At 42.2% G+C, this 1,904-nt stretch overlaps 1 protein-coding gene across 1 annotated transcript in view; it reads left to right on the top strand.

Moving 5' to 3' along the window:
• The window catches only part of LOC107716076 (la-related protein 4-like), a 27,322-nt gene extending 26,083 nt beyond the window's left edge, over positions 1–1,239 (top strand). Inside the window, exon 17 of the mRNA XM_016522396.1 lies at positions 916–1,239. Within this exon, the coding sequence (XP_016377882.1) occupies positions 916–1,239 (324 nt within the window). The remainder of the gene's footprint in view (positions 1–915) is intronic.
• The last annotated feature ends 665 nt before the right edge of the window (positions 1,240–1,904 follow it).

Raw genomic sequence — 1,904 nt, 5'->3', positions numbered from 1 at the left:
TTTTTATTTGTTTTGTTAATAAAAGTTCTGTTTTATATATAGGCTAAAGTGAGTTTGACGTTGTATTTTGTGGTTGCATTCAAGCAATTGACGCTGAACTGCCGCTAATTCAAAAGTGAAAGTAAAATGCGCACGGCGCTTTTAAGCTATTTAAAAGCCGAGGGAAAATTCAAACGAACAATTGTTTTACGCCGAATTGCCGCTATTTGAAAGTTAAAGTAAAATGTGCACGCTGCTTTTACAAGCTATTTAAAAGCGAGGAAAAGAGGGAACGCCCCGCCCCCGCGGTGATACCGGTATTACCGGTGTTGTCACGTCGATTAACCGGTGGGAAAATTTCCTCACCGTCACGTTCCCCCCAGGGAGGTTCCAGACACACTGGGAAAGAGCAGAACATCCCCCCCATATCGCCAAAGTAAAGACTATAAACAGAAATCCTTAATGTATGAATATTTACACACGCATATATATAAGATATATATATGTAAATATATATAAAGAGATGAAATATGATATAAAATTCAAAATTTAAAATGGTATTCACCTCTCCTGCCTGGAGCACTTCCAGAGGATAAGTCTCATGAAGTGACAATGCACAGACTTGGGTATCCAGGCAAAATGGGCATCAGAAATTGGATCCAGTTGTTGCTTGCTGAAGGACGCCATTGAATAGGAAAAAAAAAAACATTTTATGCTTCTAACTTGACAATGTCCCTTCAGAATGTAAATCAATGTGAGTTTTTTTTTCTTCTTGAAAGGAGGGTGGCCTCTCTTAGTTTGGGAGAGGTGAACACGTCGATTAACCGGTGGGAAAATTTCCTCACCGTCACAACCCTATAGTTAAGATGTGTCTCCCAATACTTAAAGGCTAATGCTAATTCAGAAGACTTTAAAATTTTCTCCTCTTCTCTTCAGGAACCTCGCAAGCTCAGTTACGCTGAAGTATGCCAGCGACCACCTAAGGATTCCCCTCCTCCAGCATCCACTTCCAGCCTCAACAATGGAAGCACACAGCCTCTGAGAGAGCTGCGCGTCAACAAGGTGGAGGAGCAGTCCTCCAGCCCTGCAAACAAACAGGAGAGGCCTCAGGAAACGGGGGGAAACTGCAAGGCCAGGGAGGGCCGACCGGCCCGTGACTCCCAGAGCTTTTCTCGCAGCAATGGACCCCCCAGAACCAGTACAGGGGGGTTCAAGCTACGGGAGCTACCTATACAAAGATATCACTTTGACATGCAATGATTCATCTTTTTCTTTTCTTTTGTTTTCGGTTGCTTCATTTGCAATCACAGGACACTGGGCGCTCGACCACTCTGGGTGGTTTGACCGTGTAAATGAACCTTTGTGTGGAAGGATGTGGTTTGCTTTAGAGTCGATTCATCTGGGATTTAGATCCCGTGTAGAATACGCCATGCGTGCTTGAGTAATTTTGCAAGTATCTTTAGGACTGACAGTGCGATTTGGTCTGGAGTTTTGCATTAGTTTGCGTGATATACTGTAGTGATTAATTCTGGAACGGGCGTTCAGATTTACTTACAATCAACTTTGAAGCCTTGTTAACGATTCAGATATATAGCCTACTATCACATCAAGAAGTCAAAGCCTGCCAATTATGATGCTGTTACGTCACTGATTTGCTAATGGGTGATTCGTTTCTCTTTTTTTTTTTTTTTTCTTTTGTGTGTGATTTGTCATTGTTTTTGTAGCTAGTTTGAGTAACCAACAGCCTGTGAATGATAACTCTTAACAGTCAGGTACATAGGCACTCATGAACTTTGTGTCATCTCAGATTTGTTCTTTTTGTTTTTGTGCATTCTCCTTCCTGGACTGCTCAATTGTCCACTCAAATATCCTGAAAATCAGTCAGGTTCTTGACTGTTTACAACAAGGTGGTGGTGGTGGATTGG

Source organism: Sinocyclocheilus rhinocerous, unplaced genomic scaffold (assembly GCF_001515625.1).
Source record: "Sinocyclocheilus rhinocerous isolate Xijiao unplaced genomic scaffold, SAMN03320098_v1.1 scaffold148, whole genome shotgun sequence".
Lineage (NCBI taxonomy): Eukaryota > Metazoa > Chordata > Actinopteri > Cypriniformes > Cyprinidae > Sinocyclocheilus > Sinocyclocheilus rhinocerous.
This window is presented reverse-complemented; position numbering and strand designations above follow the sequence as displayed.